General features: G+C 38.0%; 1 protein-coding gene across 1 annotated transcript in view; it reads right to left on the bottom strand.

Moving 5' to 3' along the window:
* The window catches only part of TTN (titin), a 299,294-nt gene that overhangs the window by 51,553 nt on the left and 224,271 nt on the right, over positions 1–23,470 (bottom strand). The window contains 32 exon segments of the mRNA XM_049772873.1: positions 94–396; positions 490–1,077; positions 1,171–1,467; positions 1,549–1,746; positions 2,964–3,068; positions 3,159–3,746; positions 3,916–4,203; positions 4,293–4,583; positions 4,666–4,953; positions 5,962–6,267; positions 6,369–6,671; positions 7,583–7,879; positions 8,262–8,549; positions 8,997–9,296; positions 9,762–10,064; positions 10,167–10,466; positions 10,776–11,051; positions 11,463–11,765; positions 12,321–12,620; positions 12,727–13,011; positions 13,112–13,432; positions 14,082–17,048; positions 17,140–17,433; positions 17,536–17,835; positions 17,958–18,239; positions 18,366–18,674; positions 18,775–19,077; positions 19,171–19,470; positions 19,572–19,853; positions 19,952–20,254; positions 20,743–21,045; positions 23,147–23,428. Coding sequence (XP_049628830.1) covers positions 94–396; positions 490–1,077; positions 1,171–1,467; positions 1,549–1,746; positions 2,964–3,068; positions 3,159–3,746; positions 3,916–4,203; positions 4,293–4,583; positions 4,666–4,953; positions 5,962–6,267; positions 6,369–6,671; positions 7,583–7,879; positions 8,262–8,549; positions 8,997–9,296; positions 9,762–10,064; positions 10,167–10,466; positions 10,776–11,051; positions 11,463–11,765; positions 12,321–12,620; positions 12,727–13,011; positions 13,112–13,432; positions 14,082–17,048; positions 17,140–17,433; positions 17,536–17,835; positions 17,958–18,239; positions 18,366–18,674; positions 18,775–19,077; positions 19,171–19,470; positions 19,572–19,853; positions 19,952–20,254; positions 20,743–21,045; positions 23,147–23,428 — 12,453 coding nt within the window.

Below are 23,470 nucleotides of genomic sequence, written 5' to 3'. Positions count from 1 at the left end.
TAAAAACAGAAAAGTGTAAAAGTTTTTTTTGAAATAATTCACATAAATATTGGTATTCTCAAATAAGTTGTGCTAGAAAAGATGAATACTAACATGCAACATCTTTCATTAGAACAGGATTTGAAGCATCACTGGGTGGACCAATTCCGGCTCTGTTTTCTGCACTGACACGGAATTCATAGGTGTTTCCTTCTTGCAGTCCTGTGACTTTGCATCTCAGATCAGAAACAGGTGTCTTGGTTGCTCTCACCCATCGCAAGCTTTTCTTTTCTCTTCTCTCCACATGATATCCTGTGATCTCACTGCCACCATCATCAATTGGTCTTTTCCAACTGACAGTAGCAGTGTTTTTAGTGACATTGGATATCTCTGGTTTTCCAGGAGGGCCAGGCGGACCTAAAAAACAAAAAGAAAATTTGTGAGAAGCCCACACATTCCTAAACTCTACTGTAAATGTTTCTTATGAAGATCATCACATGCTTTACATACCAAATTTGTCGACCATTTTGACAGGTTCAGACTGTACAGGTTCTCCTTTCCCATACTGGTTTACAGCTGAGACCCGGAAGAGGTACTCATTTCCTTGAATAAGTTTGGTTGCCACATGCCTACAAGATTGAATATCTTCAGCCACCACTGTCCACAGAAGTCTACTTGTTTCTCTCTTCTCAAGAACATAAGACTTAATTGGTGAGCCACCATCTTCCAAGGGTGGTGTCCATGTAAGTGTTGCTTTTTCAGCAGAAATATTGCTTATTTCAATAGGACCTGGGGGACCAGGCACATCAAGGACAGTAACTTTCACATGTTCTTCTTTTGTGCCAAATGGATTTGCAGCAGTGATGGTATATTCACCAGCATCTTTTCTAGTGGCATATTTAACAGTAAGCATGGAAGATGTAGGGGTTGAAGATATCTGAACAATATCTGATGGCCTAATGTCTTTTCCTGCTCTGGACCAACTTGACTTTGGAAGGGGTTTGCCAAGAATGCTAATGGCATTCAGTACAATGTTATCTTCTGCTTTAACTGTTAGTCCATCCTTTATTGCAGGATCAAGGACAATGGTTGGTGCCTCTGCAAAGAACAAAAACACACGTTCATTAGAAAAAGGCTGAGGCTTAATTTTCTGCTTTTTGAAAAGTTGTACCCACAGTAACACAGACATACCATATTCATCCTTGCAAATAATGGTTCCTGTACTTTCTGATGGAGCACTTATAGCACCTGCTGTGTTCTTTGCTCTTATTCTGAATTCATATTTTCCACCCTCAACAAGGTCAGTGACTGTGAAGGCACAATCTGGGACATTAATATGGTTGGCTTTCATCCAAGATTTAGAAGGTAGATCCCGCTTCTCCACTATATAACCAGTCAACTTATGACCACCATCATATTTGGGTTCAGTCCAAATGAGAGTCACTGAATTCCTTGTTACATTAATAACCTCAGGTTTGCCAGGTGGATCTAGAACATTAAAAATAGTCAGATATCAATCCTTATTTACTCAGAAAATGCATCAGGACTTTTATTAATATAATGACTTACCAATTGGATCAAGTGCCACAACAGGTTCTGATGGCAGGCTTGGCTTTCCAACTCCTGCTAAGTTGATTGCCATGACGCGGAATTCATATTCAAGTCCTTCAGTTAATCCTGTCACTTTATAGTCTTTCATCCTAATAGGAGTCTTATTAGCTCTCTTCCACAAAAGGCTGTTTCTTTCCTTGAATTCGATATGATACCCTACAAAAGACCCAGCAATGTATCATTTTGTATGAAAACTAAAGTTAGACCTGAGATGTTTTTGGTGGGTGTATATGTCACGTTAGGGGTCAAGACCAGGGCCTCTCAGATGTAGGAAAGTACTGTCATTGAGTCACATACCCGACAGCTATCTAATTTTAATTAAGTCTTTAGCTTTTTGGGCTACTTACATGAAGTGAGACTCAGGGATTACTCCTGGTAATGTATTCAAGTATCACTCCTGGTACGTCCAGAGGACCATATATAGTGTTGGGGATCAAAGCTAGGCCAGCTGCATGCAGGCAAGAATCCAATATGCTGTATTACCCTTCAAGCCCCTCACTCCAACAATCTCACTTTAAATATATATTTGTATCCAAATAATTTGTATTAATTTATATGGCATAAATAATCATTTTGTTGGAATATGTATTCTTTTTTTTTTTTTTTTTTGTGGTTTTTGGGTCACACCCGGCAGTGCTCAGGGGTTATTCCTGGCTCCAGGCTCAGAAATTGCTCCTGGCAGGCACGGGGGACCATATGGGACGCCGGGATTCGAACCGATGACCTCCTGCATGAAAGGCAAACGCTTTACTTCCATGCTATCTCTCCGGCCCCGGAATATGTATTCTAATTGTCTAGGAAAGTGGCATCAGTGCTCTATTTTCTCTTAAAATATATGCATATTTATTCTAACTTTTATTGAAAAAAATTTAATTTTAGAACAGATACTATCACTGAGATTATGTATTTATTAACTATTTTTAGATTTTTATAAAATAATTATTACTTAACTAGCTATTAAAAAGCTAATAAGATAATGCACTAAATGTACAATGTACTCAAGGGAAATATATTATTACATGTCCATATAGTGATATAAAATTACATTTTTTTTTCTTTTTTTTTTTTTTTTTTTTTGGATTTTGGGCCACACCCTGTGACGCTCAGGGGTTACTCCTGGCTATGCGCTCAGAAGTCGCTCCTGGCTTGGGGGACCATATGGGACGCCGGGGGATCGAACCGCGGTCCGTCCGAGGCTAGCGCAGGCAAGGCAGGCACCTTACCTTTAGCGCCACCGCCCGGCCCCATAAAATTACATTTTTAACTTATTCTTTTTTAATATAATTTTTATTTATATTTAACTTTTTCTTTAGGGAGGAATAATTGTAGGGAACATCAGTGTAAGGTCTGTAGGATAACAATGGATGAAATACCTGTAATTGGAGATCCACCAGTCTTCTTTGGGTCAGTCCAAGTTAGAGATACTGAATCATGTCTGACAGCCACAATATTGGGAGGTGGAGGAGCATCAGGAACATCTGGAAAAAAATGGATAATTCAAGCTCTATGACAAGAACTTCCTCAAAAAACTTGTTTTTCTATATCTCATGACTGAGAAAGACACTTACCAAATGGATGTTTAGCAACAATTGGTTCTGATTTCAGGCCTTCTCCTACACCATATTTGTTTTCAGCACTGACCCTGAAGGTGTATTCTACACCTTCATGAAGTCTGGTTACTCTAAATGTGGTTTTCTGGACAGCGGAAGCACATGTCACCCATTTATTATTTACAGAATCTCTCTTCTCAAGGATATAGTTGGTGATTTCAGAACCTCCGTCATCCTTGGGGGGACCCCACTTTAAGGTCATGGCTTCTGCTGTAACTTCATCAAATTTGATTGGTCCAGTAGGAATGCCTGGTTTACCAACAACTTTTATAGATATTGTTCCTTCCTTGGTGCCAGCAACATTCTTAAGTGTAATTGTGTACTTTCCAGCATCAGACTTTTGGCAATCATATACCACAAGAGTTGTATTAACAGCAGTAGATTCAACATTGACTCTTGTGTCAGCTGCTAGAGGATCTTCCCCTTTCTTCCAGGATACTGACGGAACAGGCTTGCCTTTAATGGGGATCTTAAGACGGAAGTTGCTGTTTTCTCTAGCCAAGTAGCACAAATCAGGTAAATCTTTCAAGTCAAGATCAGGAGCCACTGGAAAACAGCAGAGAGAAGGTTTTTTTTTTTTTTTTTTTTTTAATTATTGTTAACTACTCAATCACTTATTTCAGGTAATTATAATTTTTAAAGGATCTAAAAATATTAGCCAATAAGTAAGGCTCAGGAAGAGTATTTTGGACAAGATGCCTGGCCTGACACTTACCAACATCATCCTTTGCCACAGTTGTGATTTCACTTGGGGTTCCTTCTCCATTTTCATTTTCAGCACTCACTCTGAAAGTGTATTCCTTTCCTTCAGTCAAGTCTTTTGTGGAGTACTGTAAGTTTCCTGATTTCATAACTCGTTGCCATTTATTTTCTCCAGTCAGGAAATCGACAACATATCCAGTGATTCTACTTCCACCATCACTGCGTGGTTTTTTCCAGGCTATGCTACAAGATGACTTAGTTACAGATGTCACCTTCAGGTCCACAACTGGTCCAGGGGTTTCTAAAGAAAAGAAGAAATAATTATTCTAAGCCCCAGATAACCATGTAAGCTGAAATTCAAAATGAGAGGACAGCAGCCAATTTGTTCACCAGAAGCTTTGACAGCATCACGTGTTTCACCAGGATCACCGATGCCATACTCGTTTTCAGCAAACACCCTGAAGAAGTAGGATTTTCCCTCTTCCAAGTTAGATACTCTGAAGCTTGTTTTGGAGCACTCAGTTGTTACTGTAGACCAGGACTTCCTCTCTGCATCACGTTTTTCTACCACATAGTTTATGATAGGGCTTCCACCATCAATAATGGGAGGTTCCCAGGTAACATAAGCAGAATCTTTAGATACTTCTTTAACAATCACGTTGATGGGTGGACCAGGAGTATCTGAATAAACAATGGATCAAGTAAGTAAAAAAGATACAAAAGCTACATATTTAACCTGTGATTATTTCTCAAATAGACTTACCGAGCACTTTCACTACAATGGTATATTCCTTTTTGCCACAGCTGTTTTCCAGAGTCAAGATGTATTTTCCGGCATCATATTTGTTCACATTTTCACAGCGCAAGAAAGTGTCAAAGTCAGTTGATTTTATATCCAGTCCAATTCTTTCTCTTAGATTGACATTTGGTTTAGACCAAGTGATCTTTGGAGGTGGTCGTCCTTTCACTGGTACATACAGTCTCATTGTAACTCCAGCACGTAATATGAGTGTTTTCCTCAATTCAGCATCAAGTTCTCCCTCAGGTGGGACTATTTAATATTGCAATAGAAAAAGTCAATTTAATTTAATCACAAAATATATTTCCAAGGACTGATCTTATCACTTCTAAATTATTTTCTGTAACTGTTATTCTTTTAAAAAATCAGCATAGTCCTTATAACTTTATTAACTGTTAAATACACTACACAAATTGAACTCTTTATTTTTCAATATCTTATCAGCTAAGCCAAGATTTCTTTGAAATATGTGCCTTCCTCTTCTTAAAGCCTTACATACTTCCAAACTCTCTGTATATTAAAAAAATAGAAAATTAGGGCTGGAGCAATAGCACAGCGGTAGGGCACCTGCTTTGCAGGGTCCAATCCCTATGGACACCAGTTTGATTCCTGTCATCCCATATGGTCCCCTGGGCCTTCCAGGAGCTATTTCTGAGCACAGAGCCAAGAGTAACCACTGAGCACCACCAGGTTTGACCCAAGCCTCCTACCCCCATAATAGAAAATTGATTCTGGGAATTCATCCATTCTTATTTTTCTGTTCTACATTTAATGAAGTTGAAATTTCACTCATGCTCTCTACTGCATATGTAGAATAGTCCACATAATATAATATTAAGTAATTAAATATTAATAGAGTAAAACGTTTTGGACAATAAGTGAAGAGAAGAATCAGTGAGAAGAGAATTAAGATGGAAAGCCAATATATCCTTATGAAAGAAGTGGAAGAAAGAGAAAATAAAATCAAGAATAATGAAATTAGTTTTAAAATTATTTTCAGAATAAAATTTCTATAATGTTTTATTCTTTCGAAGAGATGAAATATTCATGTAACTATGGAAAATTACTACAAAAAGATATAAATAATCCTGCATTCTATGTGTCCTGTTTTATTATACTATTACATACTAACCTAACTTTCTTAATTAAATAAAATGTACTGTGGGTACTACCAATTCTAAATTTGTAAACTAGTAAACTCACAAAAAACTGTATTCTCTCTCACAATATGAAGGAGATGTTATTATTGGCAATACTTACTTAAAATGTCCTTGGGAAAGTGTTTGTCAGGCACATCACTGGGGTCACTGTATCCAATCTTATTGACGGCATATACACGGAACTGATATTCTACATTTTCCATCAGGCCAGTAACCTCAAAGCGGGTTTTCTGTAGCTTGTCTGGTAAATTACACCGCACCCAGTTATCAGAGTCAGTTCGTTTTGCCTCAACAAGGTAACCAATGATGGGGCTTCCACCATCAAAGGCAGGCTTGCCCCAAGATAGACTCACAGAGCTACGAGTTGTATCATACACTTTTGGAAAAGCTGGTGGCCCAGGAGGATCTGAGAACAAATAATAAAGAACATTTTTATTAAAGCTGCACAATTGTTTGTTCAATATTGATCATAACACTAGAAATGGTGAGCTTTTCTTGAAAACTTACAAAGAGGATCCTGGGCATAAACAGCTTTGGATGCATCACTAGGTTTGCCTGGGCCAGCTTTATTTATAGCTGTAACTCGAAATTCATATTCTGTTCCTTCTTGGAGACCTGTTGCTTTTATTGTTCTTTCTATAACAGGTTTTCTGTTAACCTTAGTCCAGTTAATTGCCTGGGTTTCCCTCTTTTCAACCAAATAGCCAGTGATGGGGGAACCACCATCATCTGCTGGTGCTTTCCAGCTGACTGTCATGTGATCTTTGGTTACATTGCTAATCACAGGAGGATCACAACGACCAGGTGGATCTGTAGAAATTAAAGAAAACAATTAGTTCTATCATTTCAGTGACAATATTTAAAAATTAAAATAAACTTCCAAATAATAGTATAATAAATAAAAATAACTTAAATTTTAAAAAATAATAAAACTCATATATGGGATCTAAAGGTACATAGCAAGATAGCAACAAAAAGCAATCACACAACAGAAACATTGATTTATACAACTGACTTGGTGGTGAAATTGAAAGGGGGGTGATGGGGTCCTTGGGGAGGACCCAAGGGCCCACCCAGCATACCTCTGGTACATTGGTGATGGCTGTGGTGTTAGAAGTATGTGCATGGAGACTCATCATTAATCATATTGTAAATAACAGAAGTTCAATCAATTAATTTTTGTTATGTTTTTCTTCCTCTTTTCCCTCTTTTCTCTTAAATTAATATTTATAACCTCTAGATGGACTCCCGGTTTTTTGTTTGTTTGATTCCCCCGCTATTTTTTCCTTCAAACAGAACCACATAACTTGAATCATCTTGTTCTGCCTCATAAATTGAGGGGGAAAATAATGGATGGTACCAAGACCAAACAGGCTTATGAGCATTGAGTAAAAATAAAAAAGATCAGACTTAAACACCAAATCCAAAGCCAATGACAACCCAATCTACAACAAGCTAGACAAGAAGGGACCACTTATTCTAGCAGACCTGGGTGCAAAGGAGGGGAATATGGGATGCATGCTGGGAAAAGGGATGGAGGGAAGATAATACTGGTGGTCGGAATGCCCCTGATTCAATGTCACTATGTACCTAAAATATTACTGTGAAAGATTTATAATACACTTTGGTTAAAATAAAAATTATTAATAAAAACAAGTTAAAAGAATTTTAAAAATAAACTAAAACATTAAAAACTAAAAGCTATAGAAAAACGTTCATACCATAAGGGTTTTTAGCAATTGCTGGTTCAGTGAAGATTGGATCACCCACTCCATATTTATTTTCAGCACAGATGCGGAACTGATATTCATGACCTTCTATAAGTTTCTCCACAGTGCAGCTGGTGATGGGCACAGTGGCAGAAACCTGTGCCCAGTTGGCTCTGCTCGTTTCACGTTTGTCAACAATATAGTTGGTGATTTCTGAGCCTCCATCTTCAAGAGGTGGTTCCCAAGAAAGCATTGCACGATCTGCATACATTTTGTTGATTTTAACAGATGCTGGAGGACCTGGTTTATCTGAAAGAATAGGAAAAAAAGAATGAAGTTTTTTCACTAAAACAGTGGAATGGGATGGTTATATTTAGAGACCTGGGGTGTGGTCATGTAGATCATTGGAATGATCTAAAAATAATATAATTTTATAGAATTTAAATGTTCTCATATGTAACACTAAGCCAAAACAGCAGAATAGGTCATAGCTAAAACTATAGTAAAAACAAACAAAAGTATCCATAATTCAAATTTTTAAATTTTCATGATTATCAGTCATGATTAATTCTTTGTCCCCCTATCTGTACATACAATGCAGAACATGCATTTTTCTCAGATGTTTTAAAATTCTATTATGTTATATTAGCCAAAGAAAAGTATGAGACTCTTAATTAAGTGCTTTAATTACCTAATACTTTAAGTTTAATAGTGGCTGATTTAGAACCACTTGGATTTTCAGCAGTAATAGTATAATCTCCTGAGTCTTTTCGATTCACACTGAACAGTTCCAGGGTGCAAAGATTCCGCTGTTTGGTCATCTTTATGCCCTCAGCTGGTTTTAACAGTGTGTCTTCTTTCTTCCAAGAAATTGTTGGTGCTGGTTTCCCGAAGACAGTGGCATCCAGGCAAACATTAGTTCCAGCTTTCACAGTAAGTAAAGATTTCATAGCCAGACTTAGTTCTATCCTGGGAGGAACTGAAAAGAAATAAGATGAAAGGAAATGTTATGAAGGAATGTTATGAATTATAACTTTATATAATTCTTACTAATCAAAATGAGAAATTAATGAGTACTGTCTAAAGGATGGGCTCTTACAAATAATGTATTTCATTTAAAGAAATGGATTTAATATAGATACTTAATAATATTAAAATATAACCTAAAAACATCACCCATAAGTCCAACATCCCCACATTATAATTACTAGTTTGTTGAATTTCTTTGTTCTCTTTCTCATACAAAACAAGTTTGTATCTTGTTTTTATTGACTTATAAAAATAACCCTTAAAATAATTTTAGTGTCCCTTTGAAGATTATTTATCACTGAATTTGTTCTTTACTCCATAGAATTAGTTTTTTATTTGGAAAAATTAACATTATGAGTGTTGTCATGTTTGAGTATTATATTAAATAATTTCTTACCATTTTCTGCAAGGATAGTCACTGGGTCAGAGGGTTCAGAAGGCTGGCTAATGTTTACTGCTGTCTTGGCAATTGCTCTGAATTGATATTGGGCATTTTCTTCTAATCCAGTAGCTGTGTATTCTTCTTGGGGAATCTGGTGTGGTGTAGTATTGCACCGTACCCACTTATCACCAGGAAGTTTGCAAGCTTCAACAAAATAGCCAACAATTCTGCTGCCTCCATCATGCTTTGGACGTGCCCAAATGAGGGATACAGAACTCTTGGAAACATCAATAACTTCTGGTTTTCCTGGAGGATCTAAAACCACAAGAGGTATTTTAACATTTATCTTAATAGTAAAAAATTAAAACTTTCATTCAATGCATTATTCCCAGACTGCTAAATATTTAACTCAAAGAATGACAATCAACATTTTTTTTGGGGGGGGGCACACCCAATAATGGTCAGAAATTACTCCTGGCTATGCACTCAGAAATTGCTCCAGGCTTGGGGAACCATATGGGACAGTAGGGATCAAACCAAGGTCTGTCCTAAATTGGCTGTGTGCAAGGCAAACACCCTACTGCTGTGCTATTGCTCCAGCCCCGACAATCAACTTTATTTTTATTGATACCAAATACTTTTGAGTGCTCACTATATGCTCATAAGGGATGAAATATAATTTCTGTGACTTGATGAATGAAAAATATTAATTAGAAATTAAATTCAGAGATTCCAAGACCTAAATATATCTCCATAAATACTGAAAAATAAATTACTTACCAACTGGCATTCTTGCAGTCACATATTCTGTTGGTTTGCTAGGTGGACTGGATCCGGCTTTGTTTAGAGCATAGATTCTGAAGGAATACTCAAGACCTTCTACCAGACCAGCACAAGGATATTCAGTTGACCGAACAAGGGTATCATTAGCTTTCACCCAGAGCAAGCTGTTTCTTTCTTTGCGTTCAATCAAATAACCAGTAATGGGACTCCCTCCATCACTGTCTGGTCTGTCCCAAGCCACAAAAATACAATCTTTGTTGACTTTAGTGACTCGTGCATTCTTAGGTTCACTGGGAACATCTGGAAATAAATACAAGAGAAATACAAGTTTCTATTTTGTTGAGCAATGGATTTCACAGAAAACAGTATTTGTCAGTATTTTTCTTTCAGAAAGAAACATACCAAATGGGAACTTAGCCATCATTTTAGGAGACGTAAGAGGCTCTGAAATGCCAAACCGATTTTCAGCACGGACCCTAAAGATATATTCCTGGCCTGGGATCAACTTTCCAACTCTGCAGGAAGTTTTTGTCACAGAAGCTAGAGCTGTGATCCAGTCTCCTCGGCTCACATCACACTTCTCCACTACATAATTGGTGATGTTGCTGCCACCATCTTCCAGAGGAATGTGCCATGCCAGGGTGCAAGCATCGGCATCTATGTCAGAAATGTCAAATGGAGGCTGAGGGGGGCCAGGTGCATCTGTATGAACCCAGAGAGAAGAAACAGAACAGGAATTTGAATGGGAACTATGTTCTGAGCTTAATATTTATTTCTTTTCTCTTTTTTTTTTTGGTTTTTTGGGACACACCCATTTGATGCTCAGGGGTTACTCCTGGCTAAGCGCTCAGAAATTTCCCCTGGCTTGAGGGGAGCATATGGGACGCCGGGGGATCGAAATGCGGTCCTTCCTTGGCTAGCGCTTGCAAGGCAGACACCTTACCTCTAGTGCCACCTCGCCAGCCCCTGAGCTTAATATTTCAATGGCTGTTTGACTCAAGTGTCACCTACCCATGACAGTAACTTTGACTTTCTGAGTGTCTATCCCAGAACTGTTCTCAGCAGTGAGACTGTAGTAACCAGTGTCTTTCCGAGTGACATCTTTTATGATCAGAATTGAAGAGTTATCCGCTTTGTGCACTGCCAGGTGACTGGATGTGACAACATCCTCTTCTCCCTTTTTCCATTTACAGGTTGGATGAGGCTTTCCATACACATGGGCTTCTATCCGGAGTTTCTTCCCAGCTTTAATAGTGATTTGCTCTGGCATAAGGATTTTCGGTGGCACTGAAAGCAAAATAAAAATACATCCATTTTGCTTGGAGGTTAAATTTTTTCTGGTGAGGAACTATATGAATAATTTTCAAATTGTGGATTGTACCCCATAGAATATTCAAATTGTATTATACATATTTGATAAAAGTATAATTTAGATTAAGAGATAATATGAGCACAGTGTTGGTAACAAATAGGGGTGCTGTGTTGGGAAATATTTGAATATTTTATGTGAATGCATTTTCTATCATGATTTAAAATTTATTCACTATGTACGGAGGAGGGTTAAAATTTGAGAACTGTGGGTCCTCTAGTTCATTTCAAGAATATCTGGAACTCGATTCCTCAAGGAGAAATGTTTACATGTAAAAAGAAAAATTTAAAGTACCTTATCACATGAGAAACAATGAATCAACTACTTACATAGCTGTTCTTTGGCCTCATAGACTCCTTCAGCTTCTTTGGGCAAACTGACTCCAACAGCATTCCTGGCCACCACTCTAAATTTATATTTCTTTCCTTCTTTTAAGCCAGTGACAACAAGGTTGAGGTCCTTCACCACCGAGTACTCTGTCCAGCGATCTGCAGGCTGTTCTTCTTCTCTATAACTGATGATATAGCCATCGATTTTAGCACCTCCATCACGCAATGGTGGTAACCAGGCTAATGTAGCACTGTTCTTTGTCATTTCTGTAACTTCAAGTTTTCTGGGGGGATCTGGCTCACCTAGAATAAAAATATATTTAAAAAACACTTTTAAATTTTTAGTTGATTGAGATTCTGTGATTTACAATTTTATTAATGATAGCTTCTTTATTGGGGGGGGGGTCACATCTGGTGGTGCTCAGGGTTACTCCTGGCTCTGCACTCAGAAATCGCTCCTGGCATGCTCTGGGGACCACATGGGATGCCTGAAATTAAACTGGGGTCCATCCTGTGTTGGCCACGTGCAAGATAAATGTTCTACTGCTCATGCATACAAAACACTTAAATATTTTAATTTTTTTGACAAATCTAAAGGAATGCTGCCTGGTCCAACTCTTATGAAAAAAAGTAGGAGGGTTCTCATTAAATTCAAAATTGAGCTACCATAAGACACAGAGATCCCTATTTTGGCTATCTATTTAAAAAGAGGTCTTTAATGGCTGGGTTAGATATTTATTGTACTGTTTCACTTTCTACAAATTAAACCTTAATTTTAGTAGTAGATATAACGTGTTGATATTTTGCTCTAGCTAAGGTAAGGACGACTTAAAAGGTAGAGGACAGGAAATGACTTACTTAGAGGATCTGATGCTAGCACTGGTTTGGGTATGTCTGCTGGAACGCCAGGACCATACTCATTGACTGCAGTTACTCTGAAGAAATACTCATTCCCAGGGACAAGATTGGTTACTTGAAAACTTGTCTTCTTAACTTCAGGGTTCACTGTCGACCATGTCTTTCTCTCTGCCTCCCTTTTCTCAACAATATAATGTGTCACTTGGCTCCCACCATCATTCTCAGGAGGAGCCCAGGAGACATGGCATGATGTTTTAGTAACATCTGATACTTTTAAATCAGTTACAGGTCCAGGAGTATCTAAAAAGAACCACAAAATCAGTTTCTCATACTTACTCAGCTTTTTTTTTTTTTTGAAATACATGTTTTTTTGGAAGAAAAGGGAAAAATCTTTTCAGTAACCCACCTAATACTCTGACATTAACGAACACGGCCTTTTCTCCGGCTGGGTTCACAAGCGTCAAGGAATATTTTCCTGAGTCATCACGGGTAGAATTGGGAATGACAAGGAAGGCCATAGTGTCAAGAAGATCAACTTGACCTTTTCTGACTACGTTATCAATACCCACTTTTCGCCAAGTAACTTTAGGGGCTGGTCGCCCTCTTATTGTGGCAAACAGTCGAATAGGGCAGCCTGCTCTCACTGTGACCAATTTTCTCATGCTGGCATCCAAGTCAATCTCCGGAGGTTCTGTAAACAAAATGAAAGCCTTGAGTTGACTTCCCAGAAAGAAGGAAAATCTTGTGAAAAGTCAGGTATTGATTAATCAAGTGATAAAACAGGACTTCACCTAGGATTTCCTTAGGTTTTACAGCTTCCTTTAGTTCTGCTGGGCGCCCAATGCCCACTTGGTTTTGGGCACATACTCTGAATTCATATTCCTGGTTTTCATCCAAACTGGTAACAGTGAATTCCATACGAACAAGTTGAGCTGCAGCATTGCACCTTTTCCATCCTTCATCAGGTGATGTATCAGGCCTTTTGGGTCTCATTTCCACCACATATCCAATTATTGGCGCACCACCATCATATACTGGTTTCCCCCAACTAAGTGTTATGGAAGTTTTAGTTGTATCAACTACTTTGAGATTGGTTGGAGGACCAGGTGGTTCTGAAAATAAATGATTTAAGAACAAATTTCACATGATCAACTACTGTTACTAATGCCTTCAAATGTAATAGTTCATTTATTTATTTTTCTGGATCACACCCACTTGTGCTCAGTGCATATTCCTGGATTTATGTTTAGGGATCACTCCTGGAGTTGATCAGAGAACTATACATATTATCTGAAAATGAACCCGGGTTAGATGGGTAAGGAAAAAGCCTTATGCAATGGACTCTCTTTTTGACCCTGAAGTTTTAATTTTTTTGGTGGGGGGCTACACTGGTGATGCTCAGGGGCCACTCCTAGCTATGTGCTCAGAAATCACTCCTGGCTTGGGGGACTATATGGGACGCTAAGAGATAGAACCACGGTCTGTCCTAGGCTAGCGCATGCAAGGCAGACAGGTGCCCTACCGTTAGCTCCACCACTCTGGCCCAAAGTTTAAATTTTTATTGTCAATTATAGGGTATTCAAATTCTCAGTTGGTTCTTCCTTATTGGATTTCAGATTTTTTTTACATTATAGGTTATTTAGTCAGAGATATTAGAAAATACCAGTTAAAAAGTTATAATAATACTATAAATTAACTTTAGCCAATACTTCTGTGCATGATATTAAGATTTGGTATAAGAAAAACACAAATACATCATACCTATGGGATCTTTTGCCACTACTGGTCTTGATGGCAAGCTTGGTTCTCCAATCCCAATTTCATTTTCTGCCTTGACACGGAACTGATATTCATGTCCTGGGAAGAGGTTCTGTACTTTCATACGTCTTTCAGGGATAGCACTTTTGTTGACAGGGACCCATCGTATTGAGTGTTTCTCCTTTTTCTCCAAATAGTAACCTGTGATAGACTTTCCACCATCATATTCAGGAGCATTCCAAACCACAGTCATCTCTTCCTTGCTTACTTTAGTGACTTCTGGGGGATCAGGACGTCCGGGTCTATCAAATTTGGTTTTTGCAATAACTGGTTTACTTTCTGTTGGAGGTCCAGTGCCTATTTTATTTTCTGCACGAACTCTAAAAATATATTCATTTCCTTCAATAAGGCGTGTTACTGTAGCACTAGGTGTTAATACATTAGCAGAATATGTAGACCAAACCATTCGTTTGCTCTCACATTTTTCTATAATATAATTTTGGATTTCACAGCCACCATCATCCTCTGGGGGATCCCAGCGAATAGTACACCTGTCACTTGAAACATCAGTAATTTTCAGATTTCTTACAGGCCCAGGTTTATCTAAAACATTGACAGTGGCATAGGCCACAAAACTGCCAGCTGTGTTCGTTGCTGTAATTACATATTTGCCACCATCACTTCGTTTTGCTTTTGTAAGTGTAAATTTAGATGATTCAGCACTGGTATCTATCTTGACCCTTGGTGATCTTGTTAAGTCTGTGGCATCTTTGTCCTTGGTCCATGAAACTTCTGGAAATGGCTTGCCTCTTACCCCTGCCTCAAGCCGAATAGTGTCACCTGCTTTGACAGTTAGCACACCACTTAATTTCAGATCTAGTACTGGTTTCTGTAAGTCTTCCTTCACAACCACTTCCTCTGTTCGTACCCAATCACTTTCCCCACCTTCATTCTTTGTTTGTACTCTGAATTCATAAATCTGGTTTTCAACACATTTGTCAACCATATAGTGGGTTTCTTTAATACTTCCTTTATGCACTCTTTCCCAATCAGTAGAGCCCTTTAACCTCCTCTCAACATGGTATGACAGATTTGGGCTACCACCATCATAATCAGGACGTCGCCACTTTAGATAGACAAATGTCTTTCCTTTGTCTGCAATATGAAGGTTTTCAGGCTCTCCTGGTCTATCTATAGGGTTAATAGCCAGAATTGGAGTTTTTGTTTCAATAGTTGGCCCAACACCTACTTTGTTCTCAGCACAAACCCGGAAATAGTATTCATTGTTGGCTAAGAGATTGGCCTTAATTAGTCGCTTGGTGACATCTGAGGCAACAATTGACCAGCCCTTCTGGTTTGGTTTGCGATATTCTACTATGAAATTTGTTATTTCTGAGCCACCATTATCTAGTGGGTTTTCCCAAGAAACTGTACAATTCTCTTTGGTGACATTGGTAACCTTTAAATTCTGGCAAGGTCCAGGTCTGTCGAGGACATTTACAATAGCAGAACCTTGGGCATGTCCACTGCTGTTCTTAGCTGAGATGATGTATTTGCCATGGTCAGCTCTAACAGCTTCTTTAATTTGTAACTCAACACGAGGTAGATCACGAATGATATCAACTCGCTTTTCTCGGACCAACACTTTGCCTTCCTTGGACCAAGTTATGTCTGGTTCAGGTCTACCTTTGACTCGAGCAAGAATGCGGATGGTTTGGCCCACTCGCACAGTAATCACATCACGACAAGTAACATCAAGTTCTACTTCTGGAGGATGAAGAATGTCTTTTGCAATTACAGATTCTGGTAGTTCTCTTGGCTCTCCTTCTCCCACAATGTTAGCTGCCTTTATACGGAATCTGTATTCATTTCCTTCAATTAGTCCAGGTACCCTAAAGGCACATTGTCTAATTAGTTCATCTTTATTAATTCGGTTCCACTGGGTTGTGCCAGCTTTCTGACATTCCACTACATAGCCTAAAATGGGGCTGCCACCATCACTGAGAGGCTTTGTCCATACCAAATCTGCTGATTCTTTGCTCTTGTCCTTCAGTTTAGGATTAATAGGTGGTCCAGGTGGTTTAATGGGTCGGCAAGCCTTTATTGGGTCTGAACTTGGTGATGGATTGCTCAGTCCTGCAAGATTTTCAGCAAACACCCTGAACTCATATGTATTTCCCTCATAGAGTCCAGTCACTCTGAACTTCAGGTCAGCAATAGGTGTTTTGTTGACTCTCACCCACTTGCCTGTTATTTCTCGACGTTCCACATAGTAACCAGTTATTGGACTACCACCATCAGATTTTGGAAGAGTCCAAGACACTGTTGCAGCATTTTCAGTAATGTCAGTAACCACTGGCTTACCAGGAGGAGATGGAGGACTAAACTTATGTTTAGCAACAGTAGGTGTTGAGTCAAGGGGAGGTCCAACACCCATCTTATTCTCTGCCTTAACTCGGAAAACATATTCACAGCCCTTTTGCAGATGTGGTATTTTCAGCTTTGTCTTACTGCAGCCTGCAGAGACAACACCCCAGGTTTCTTTCCTTGTGTCTTGTTTCTCAACAATATAATTTATCACAGGGCTCCCTCCATCATCCTTTGGTGGCAGCCATGAGATAGTCATATATTCAGGGGTAACATCCAGAATATTAATAGGACCTGTTGGTGGACCAGGGACATCAAGAACTGTAAGGTGTACAGCTACTGTTTTGGTGCCAGCAGCATTGGAAACTGTGATTTGATATTCCCCACTGTCTCTCCTTAAGCAGTCCTTAATAGTAAGTACTGATGAGTAGTTGTCAGTTTCAACTTTGTAGTGATCATCTGTTTTAATCTCACTACCATCAGATGTCCATTTTGCAGTTGGAACGGGCACGCCTCTTATAATAGCAGGGAATCGAACTGTAGTTCCAGCTTTTACCACAAGCCCTTCAATTAATTTCAAATCAAGCTCCACAGATGGAGGTACTGGAAATTAAACAAGAGAAAATTAAAATTTAAACATCACTATATAATTTTAAAAAGAAATAAAAGCACATATATAATTTCAAAAGATTACCTAATTTTTCTTGACATTCTATTGGGATAGTTGTGTCAGGGAGACCAAGGCCTACAATGTTTTCAGCTCTTACTCGGAATATATATGTCTTTCCTTGTTGGAGTCCAGTAACAACACACTCCAAGTTTGGTACAGTCTTGAACTTAACCCAGTCTTGGGTGCCTTCCTCTTGATATTCCACTAAATATCCAGTGATTGGAGAGCCACCATCACGATCAGGCTTATTCCAAACAAGGGACACTTCAGTCTTGTCAACATCTACATGGTGCAGATCCTTGGGTGGACCTGGGGGCTCTTTTAAAGAAAAGAAGAAATTATAAGGAATAAGTAGCATTTTCAAAGACAGTTAAACTAGAGTTTTTATTTTTACTTTTTCATCCACAGAAAACAACTCACGTAGAGGATCCAGAGCCTTGATGGGCTTCGGTGTTTCAACAAAAGGACCACGTCCATACTGGTTCTCGGCAGCTACTCGGAAAAGATACTGATTGCCTTCATTAAGGTGTTTTGCCCAGTGACTCTTTTTCTTTGATGTAGTTGAAAGAGGTGACCACTGGCCAGTGGCAACCTCTCTCCTTTCAACCACGTAATTTGTAATTACAGAACCACCATCATCCAGTGGTTCCTTCCAAGTAAGGTAACAAGAATCCTTCCTAATTTCACTGACTTCCAGATCTCGAGGAGGCCCAGGTTTATCTAAAATATTAAATAATATTCATAACTCATCCAATCCAGAAAATAGCTGAGTAGTATTAAATGTAATTTTCAATGTGCTACTGAGTAACTTCAAATATTTTGTAGAATCTTAATATTCTTACCTAATACAAGTACTTTCACTGAGACAGTTTTTGAACCAGCTGGATTCTCCACTGTTAATGAATAAATGCCACCATCTTCATGAGCAGCATTGCGAATTTCGAGCTTACTACCGACTGGAGTAACATCAATTCTTGCTTTGGTTGGAGCCTCTCTGTCTTCCTTTTTCCAAGTCACTTTTGGGAATGGTACTCCTTTAATTATAGCACTAAGTCTTAGAGTATCACCAACCTTTATTTGTTGCTCTCTTGCCATGTTGGCATCAAGAATTAAATCAGGGGGCTCTGGAATTTAAAAAAATAGTATTTTTAGGTTTTATTTATTAAAGCATTTTATTGTTTCACACACACATATAAAATGAGACACTATGTTTCTTGAAAATACAGCTCCCTTGAGAACATTTTACTCACCCAGTCTATCTTTTACTTGTACTGGGTCAGGAACCTGAGCTGGATTTGATTCACCAGCTTCATTGACTGCCATTACTCGGAACTTATAAATTTGACCATCTCGGAGACCAGTAACTTTATATTTAGTTTCAGGACATGACTCAGGAGTATGATTGGCTCTTCTCCACTCTTCATCTTCAACTTTCTGGTATTCAACAATATAACCTAGAATCTTGCTCCCACCATCATGACGTGGTGGCTGCCAAGTTAAATCAACAGAGTTGCATGTTGTGTCTACTGCTTCAGGATTAATAGGTGGACTTGGTTTAGCTAAATAATAAAAGAGAATACAAAATGGCATTATAAGATCATGATAATATAATACAAAGTTAGAGAATAGGTAGACTAAGTCAATGCTTTAATACTATACCAATTGGATCTTTAGCAAAGATTGGTTTGGATGGAGGGCTTGGATCTCCAATACCAATTTCATTTTCTGCAGAAACCCGGAACTCATATTGACATCCTTCTAGAAGATCAGGAACTCTGTATTTAGTGTATGGATGAATAGGTTCTTTGGTAACTCTAGCCCATCGTTTAGACATAGTTTCCCTCTTTTCCAGGATGTAGTTTGTGATGGGCTTTCCTCCATCATTTGGTTTCTTCCAGGTCACTAATGCAGAGTCTTTGGTAACTTCTGTAACAATTGGCTGCTCAGGTGCATCAGGAACTCCTATTATGAACATTAACAACATGTGTTTAAAATACAGTTCTTACTATTAGCAACATTAGACATTCAATTACTAGAAAGAAATATAATACTCACTGAAACGATCTTTGGCTTTCATTGAATCAGATATCAGAGGATCACTTACTCCATAGAGATTTTCTGCACATATCCTGAAAATATAATCTTTTCCTTCAAGCAGTTTGGAAACTTTGCATGTTGTTTTATTACTTGCAGATGTGACAGGCATCCAAATGTCTTTGCCCACCTCCTGCTTCTCAATAATATAATTGGTGATTTCACTGCCTCCATCATCTAAAGGTGGCTTCCAAGAGATAACCATGTGATCTTTGGTCACCTCATCAAAAGTAACAGGTCCTACTGGAGGTCCGGGGCGGTCTGAAGAAGAAAGAAGAAAAGAGAATCACAGCACAAAATATTATTTCTGCGTATATTTGGAAAAGATAGTACCTTGACTATTTTTGCTAAATAATACTTACCAACAACATTAACTTCACAGAGACCTTTTCGAGAACCTGTGCTGTTCTCTACAACCACACAATATTTGCCAGAATCTGAACGTTTGGCTTTGATCTTCTCCAGAGAAAGTGTTGTAGGAGTGATCTTTATATGAGTGCGATCATCTTCCAGCACATCTGCTTCATCTTTCAACCAAGTAATCTTAGGTTTTGGTTTGCCTGAATAACGCCCAGTGAGGGCAAAAGCTTCACCAACTCTAACTGTGAGCTTATCTCTGAAGTCAAGGTCGAGTGTTGGGGGAGCTAAAATTTAGAATTATGAAGGTAAGTTAGTGTTACTGATGTCGAAAATAATCTATATAAATATGTTTTTGAAAAATTAAACTTAATTAGACACATACCCAACTCATCCTTGCACGTGATTGGCTTGGTGCAAAATGATGGCTTGCCTTGTCCAACAATATTGACAGCACTGACACGGTACTCATAGGTGTCACCTTCTTTTAAGCCTTTAACTGTGTATTTTCTGCTCATCAAGTTGTCCTGTGTAACTTTGTGGAACTTCTCAGTGCCAATGAGACGGCTCTCTAAGACATAGTTAATGATTTCTGACCCGCCATCATACTTAGGAGGATTCCAAGTCAAAGAAACAGAATTTTTAGTAACTTCCTTGACTTCTAGATCTTCAGGACGTTCTGGTACAGCTGCAAGTGAAAACATGGATTTAGTGACAAAAGTGTTATAAAATGTAAATAATTCTACATGTGAATTTTAAAATATTTGCTCTGGCAAACAACAATAAAGATCTCATTACAGAAATACTAGAACTAAAAAACGACCTAACATAATCAAATTTTCCATGACAGGTAAGGAAATAGAGGATCAGTGACATAAAATAATTTAAAAGAGCTCTCAAAAGTTTGGAGTTTTAGAGTTAGGCAAATAGCCTAATTCTATTAAAGAAAAAAAAATCTGTGTAGCAAACATGGAGGGACATTAAATATATATGTGATTTTCACAATTTCTTTCATAATCAATTTAAAAATTACTAACATCAGCAATTGCAAAATCATTTGCCTAATGAATATCAAAGAAATATAATAATTGGTATTTGCATATATATTTTTGTCCTCAGAGTCTTTTGTTAAAGGAGTCAAAAATGATTAATGAAGAAACTTAATGTTGTACTTACTTATAGGATCTCTAATGACAAGTTCATTTGGTGTCTCAACATATGGCCCCCTGCCAATACTATTTTCAGCCGCGATTCGGAAAAAGTAAGCTTTTCCTTGAATTAGACCCTGGACAGTAGCATTCTGTCGGGTAACTGTATATGTCACCGGGGTCCATGCTCTGCGGTCAGCTTCCCGCTTTTCAATAACATAATTGGTGATTGGAGAACCTCCGTCATCTTCTGGGGAAAACCATGTCAGTTTGCAGGAGTCGTTTGTTAGGTTATCAGATAGGAATGGTGTTCCAACAGGTCCTGGCACATCTGATAATAGAAAAAAATGTTTGTGTATGTCTTTGATAAAACACAGGTATCAATATTAGTTATTCTTTTATTTTATTTTATTTTTTTTAAGGAGACGAATCCCAAAGTCATAGCTTTCTAGTCAATGAACTGGAGCACATTCTTTGTATTCAGAACGAGTTTGGTCCCTGGCACTACCTGGTGCCCAACATTTTAGGTGTGGTCAAACATTAAAATAAAGCACTTGTATTTACTAAATGAGTTCTTTTGATTTCTACCTGTTTGAATCTATACTAAACTATATAGACTAAATATATATTATATTCTAAATTATATACACTATTTATATATACTATATATGCTACCTATAGTACATATACTACATATCATATATTATACGTAACATATAATTATATATATTATGTCTTAAAAATATATATATATAATAGAATATATACTAGAATCTATACTCGATACTACATATATACTAGAATCTATACTAAACTTTCTTTTTCTTTCTTTTTTTTTGGGCCACACCCATTGACGCTCAGGGGTTACTTCTGGCTATGCGCTCAGAAGTCGCTCCTGGCTTGGGGGACCATATGGGACACCAGGGGATCGAATCGCGATCCATCCAAGGTTAGCACAGGCAAGGCAGGCACCTTACCTCTAGTGCCAACACCCGGCCCCTATACTAAACTTTCTTACATTGAAGAAGGGTAATAGCTATTTCTGGCTATCTTTATTTTAGTAGAAATAGAAGACACTGCAACATTTAAAATTATTTTGTAATTTGTAAGTCTGAGAAGAGGAAGCTTATAGGAGAAGATTTCATGGAGAGAAGAGGGTAACAAAGAAGGTCAGTGTGTGCGTGTGTGTGTGTGTGTGTGTGTGTGTGTGTGTGTGCACGCACGCACATGTATGAGCAGTCTTTCTGGGTCACCAGTGAATCACTGAGCACTGCAGAAAATATACATGCTTTAAGAAAACTGGAATATAAGTGGAAGTTTTTATTTGTCAATTATAGTTAGTGCCATTGATCAAAATGTATATATGAGTCTAAAATAAGCCTAAACACTTGTAAGACTGTTGTTCAATAAGTTCTTTCTCTGCCATTTTAATTAATTAAATAATAAAATATAGAAAAGATTTTTTATAAGGTTAATTATTTTCAGTAGAGATGGGTATTTTTTCACATTTAAAACTGAAATTATTTGGAAATTGGCTGGGCCAGAGACATGTTGAAACATACTATAGTTCAACTCCGTATTCAGTGAAAAGAAATGCATCGTTGATACCCAAATAAGAGGCTTCTCATTAATTAAAACAATAAAACTCTTCAAAGAAATTACTATCTTTTTTTTTCTGTTTTTTTTTTGGCCACACCCATTTGATACTCAGGGATTACTCCTGGCTAAGCACTCAGAAATCGCCCCTGGCTTGGGGGGACCATATGGGACACTGGGGGATCAAACCACGGTCCTTCCGTAGCTAGCTCTTGCAAGGCAGACACCTTGCCTCTAGCGCCACCTCACCGGCCCCAGAAATTACTATCTTGTTGTAATTAGTAATAAGTATCCAGTCTAAGGTGTGAAGCTGGTTAATGTTAGAAAATTTCTCAACATGTATATTTGCACTGACGTTGCTTTTATGAAAACTAAAAAATAACATAGTATGTACTTGTGGTGGTATATTATATAAAAAGTTGCATACAAAACTTTATACAAATTATAGAAAATATAACTATAGAAGCTTATATAATTACATAAAATATAATTATCATATAATATAAAATATGAAGAGGATAAAAAGTGAGAGATAAGTATTAAAAATAGTAATATGGATCTGGAGAGATAGTAATGTGTATGTAGCAGAACCAGTTTTGACCCAAGCATCATATTACCTGAGTTCTGCCATAAGTGATTCCTGACTGCAGAGTCAGGAGTAACTCTTGAGCTCCACTGGGTTTGGCCAAACCTCCCCAAATGGTAATATGGCATTGAGGGAATTTTTTTCTAAAATGTTTGTAACAGTTTTTTAATTATAATGTGGCTTTGTTTTTTATCTACATGCCATCAAAATGTAATTTCAAAAGTTGCATAGTTAAATTGAATATATTTACCTAGAACATCAACAATAATTGTCTTCTTTCTCTCTCCCCCTTCATTTTTGGCAAGAAGAGAATAGACACCTTGATGGCTCCTCTGACAGTTCTTGATGACCATGGATGAACTGATGGCTGTGGTTTCAATATTGGCTTCTTGAGGTAGTGCTCTTTCATTCATGCTCCAGGTTACAGTTGGAGGAGGCTTTCCAGACACATAGGCAATGATCCGGATCACCCCTCCAGCATGAACCACAATTCTGTCTCTAACACTGGCATCTAGCTGAAGGTCTGGTACAACTGGAAAACAAATGAAAATTCACATGTGATTTCAGTTTTCAA

Source organism: Suncus etruscus, chromosome 5 (genome assembly GCF_024139225.1).
Source record: "Suncus etruscus isolate mSunEtr1 chromosome 5, mSunEtr1.pri.cur, whole genome shotgun sequence".
In the NCBI taxonomy this organism is placed as follows: domain Eukaryota; kingdom Metazoa; phylum Chordata; class Mammalia; order Eulipotyphla; family Soricidae; genus Suncus; species Suncus etruscus.
This window is presented reverse-complemented; position numbering and strand designations above follow the sequence as displayed.